The 3915-nt window shown below is 33.2% G+C and overlaps 1 protein-coding gene across 1 annotated transcript; it reads right to left on the reverse strand.

Annotated features, from left to right (window-relative positions):
* Positions 1-2770: 2770 nt before the first annotated feature.
* Positions 2771-3641, reverse strand: LOC135950671 (uncharacterized). Its single transcript, XM_065500201.1, has 2 exons — positions 3489-3641; positions 2771-3421 (listed from the first exon to the last, which is right to left on the reverse strand). Exons 1-2 carry the CDS (start codon positions 3639-3641, stop codon positions 2771-2773), a joined length of 804 nt encoding a protein of 267 aa, XP_065356273.1.
* Between the last annotated feature and the right edge of the window lie 274 nt (positions 3642-3915).

Consider the following 3915-nt stretch of genomic DNA (forward strand, 5'->3'; position numbering starts at 1 on the left):
GGTAAAAAAAATTTAGAAATTTTTTTATTAGTTTGCTTTAACAAAACATTTTTAAAGCAACATAACTTTTTAACGAGTTGTGATAGAAAGGCAATATTTGTACCGTTTTGATAAGCTTAAAATGCCTTTTGATCATGCATGTTTAAAAAATCTAAAATTCTTTATTTTATTTTTTTCTCAGATTTGCGCCCCCTGTTGTGGGTTTTATGAACTACTTTTAAGGATTCAAAAAATATCAATTGTATTAATTTTTGATGCAGAATCGACTGGTGAAATCAGATTTGCAATATAATCAACCGTTTTTGCTCTACAGAAAAATTTGCTCAAAATCCGCGTCTTTAGGTGTGTTGAACCACCACAAGGAGTGAAAATTTTCCAAAAAAAAGGACGCCATTATTTTTATTTACGCAAAAACCTTCAGAAAAATAATGATACCCGAAAAACAAATGAAGTGACCTGGTCACAAACGAACTCTAATATACATATATCAATTGATTACACCACGTTATTAATTTCTTTAGATTTATGACCACGAAATGTACATTAGAGCCATCAATGGACGTTTTGGAGGCGCTTGCCACGACTCTCATATTTGGAATTTGTCTGAAGATAGGCAATATTTAAAAGAAAAGTTTCAAGCTGGAGTTACTGGAACTTGGTAAAAATCTTCATATTATATCTATAAACTTAAAAATAAGCTTATTATTTTCTAGGTGATTCCGGTTATCCTTTGGAACCATGGATTTTGACACCGTACAGGAATGCTATTGAGAATTCTTCTGAATAATTTTTTAATGATCAGCATTCCAAAGGACGATCGATCGTAGAAAGAACGTTTGGTGTACTCAAGGCAAGATTTCGTTGCCTTTTGGCTGCAAGAGAACTGCATTACTCCCCAGAAAAGGCTGTTCAAATCCTTAATGTGTGCTGTTCATTACACAATATTTGTTTAATGTATAATGTAGAGAGTGATAGCTTGCAAACTGAGGAAGAAATAACTACCACATCTTCTTTTAGCAGCAACACAGAATATAGTTAAGAAACAAATTTACTTCATGTAGCAAAAAATATTAGAAATGAAATTAAAAATAATATTTTTAGAAACTGAAAACTATAAAAATTTCTAAAATAAATAAATTACAAAATTTAAAAATAAATAAAAAACATTTATTGAAAGAAAAAAATAATAATTCAAATTAATAAGGATATTAAAAACAAGTAAGAGTGCTATATTCGGCTATGCCGAATCTTATATACCCTTCACCTTTGTTGTGGATGCATTATTATTGTTTATAATAAGTATATAGGTATGTATGTACATTGCCCACTTTCAGCGTACAGCATCCTAAATTTATCAAGAACACAAAAAACAACAACAACGCCAAACGAAACAGAACACCAAAAGAAAAAACAAAAACAAAATACGCAAGGCAATGAAACCAACACACATCCAAACATACGTTTAATTGTATAAAAAACAACAACAACGCCAAAAGAAACAAAACACAAAAGAAAAACAAAATACGCAAAGCATGCACATTCAAACATACGATTTGTTGATTTTTTGTCAAAGCATGCAATACATTGTGTTTTTTGATGAAATTTTCAGAGGTTGTCTCGGATTTTTGCTCATATCTCCGTTATTTATGGACGGATTTTGCTGATTTTAAATAGCAAAATTCTCGAAAGTATGTCTGACAGAATTGTTGAAGATTTGGATCCCGGAGATATCTGGGGCCTTCAGAAAATTGATTTCAACAGACAGACAGACGGACAGACAGACAGGCAGGCAGGCAGACAGACAGACAGACAGACAGACAGACAGACAGACAGACAGACAGACAGACAGACAGACAGACAGACAGACAGACAGACAGACAGACAGACAGACAGACAGACAGACAGACAGACAGACAGACAGACAGACAGACAGACGGACATGGCTTAATCGACTCCGCTATCTATAAGGATCCAGAATATATACACTTTATAGGGTCGGAAATGAAAAATGTAGAAATTACAAACGGAATGACAAACTTATATATACCCTTCTCACGAAGCTGAAGGGTATAAAAACAAAATACGCAAAGCTTGCACATCGAACCATACGTTTTGTTGCTGTTTTGTCAAAGCATGCAATACATTGTGTTTTTTGATGAAATTTTCAGAGGTTGTCTCGGATTTTTGCTCATATCTCCGTTATTTATGGACGGATTTTGCTGATTTTAAATAGCAAAATTCTCGAAAGTATGTCTGACAGAATTGTTGAAGATTTGGATCCCGGAGATATCTGGGGCCTTCAGAAAATTGATTTCAACAGACAGACAGACGGACAGACAGACAGACAGACAGACAGACAGACAGACAGACAGACAGACAGACAGACAGACAGACAGACAGACAGACAGACAGACAGACAGACAGACAGACAGACAGACAGACAGACAGACAGACAGACAGACGGACGTGGCATAATCGACTCCGCTATCTATAAGGATCCAGAATATATATACTTTATAGGGTCGGAAATGAAAAATGTAGAAATTACAAACGGAATGACAAACTTATATATACCCTTCTCACGAAGCTGAAGGGTATAAAAACAAAATAATAATATAGAGAGGCACATAAAAACTACTTAATTATAGAGAAAAACATAAAAATTCATAAAAAAAGGCACATAGCTAAACCTCAACAATTTCTTTTGCTCTCTAATTCAAACATTTTTCTTTTAAGTTCAAGCTTTGCTATTTTGCTTCGTCCTTTCCAATTAATTTTTCTTTAAAAAGTCATACTTTTCCTTTTTAAGCTTATAAATACGTTCCTTTTGTTCGTGTTTTTCCAATTCATTTCTTTTATAAAACTCCAACTTTTCTTTTTCCAATTTATAAATACGTTCCTGGAAATCACTGTTCCTTTTTAAGTATTTATTGGCAGTTAAAAGGTTCGTATTTATTTCTTTCATTTCTCTTCTAATATTTTTCTGATTTTCGTCACATTTGCTTAACAGTTCTATTGAGCTTTCTTGATATTTTATTTGATTTTGAACCTGTTTCTCTAATAAAGCCGGCTTATTGGAACAATTTTTACGGTTATGTCTACGTGGATTATGGACATTTAAAGAATCAAATAAATTTTCCTCAGAAGGGTTTACCGCTATGTCACTGCTAGATATTGTAATGCCTTCTTGTATTGCATCTTCGTCTCTAATGCTTGTAGTAGCAGGATTATGTGTTTCTGCCCCATATCTTGTCGTGCCACTCATCCCTTCAGTAGAAACATTAATGGCAAGTAATTCAGCAATTTGTTCTTCCAGTGGTGTTAAAGAACAGTATTTACTTGGTCCTCCTCCAGTTCCAGAAAGGCTACTTTTGTTACGGCGGGACTTAACCTTAATGTGCTGCTTGAAATCTGCCCATACCTTTGACCACATACATTTGCAAAAACGTTATATTTATCAGTTAAAATATTCATTCATATGTACAAACCTTTTTCCACTTTTCAGTCTCATGTGATGGTGGACCTGCAGCATTTAAATCTTGCGATAACCTTTGCCACAATTCTCTACACTTACTTTTGGCATTTGCAACATTTAGGTGTCCTTTTGCCAAATCCGGATGCATTTTCATAAACTCCACCATTATTTCATATTGCCTTGGTTTCGTACATACACTTTTTTTAGACGATTCCCTTTAAACATGTTCAAAATCAAAGCTATTAAATCAATATATTTTATTATTCAAATATAAAATTCATATACTTACATTTTAAATTTTTTTATTTAATTTTCTGTATATAAAATAATACGTAAATGAATTTCCGCAAACAAAATGGCATTCGAAAGAAATACGTACGTTACAACACTTTTGACTTTTGTTTTCGTACTACATAGTTGCATTTTCGAAAGGGATTTTT

Source organism: Calliphora vicina, chromosome 2 (assembly GCF_958450345.1).
Source record: "Calliphora vicina chromosome 2, idCalVici1.1, whole genome shotgun sequence".
Lineage (NCBI taxonomy): Eukaryota > Metazoa > Arthropoda > Insecta > Diptera > Calliphoridae > Calliphora > Calliphora vicina.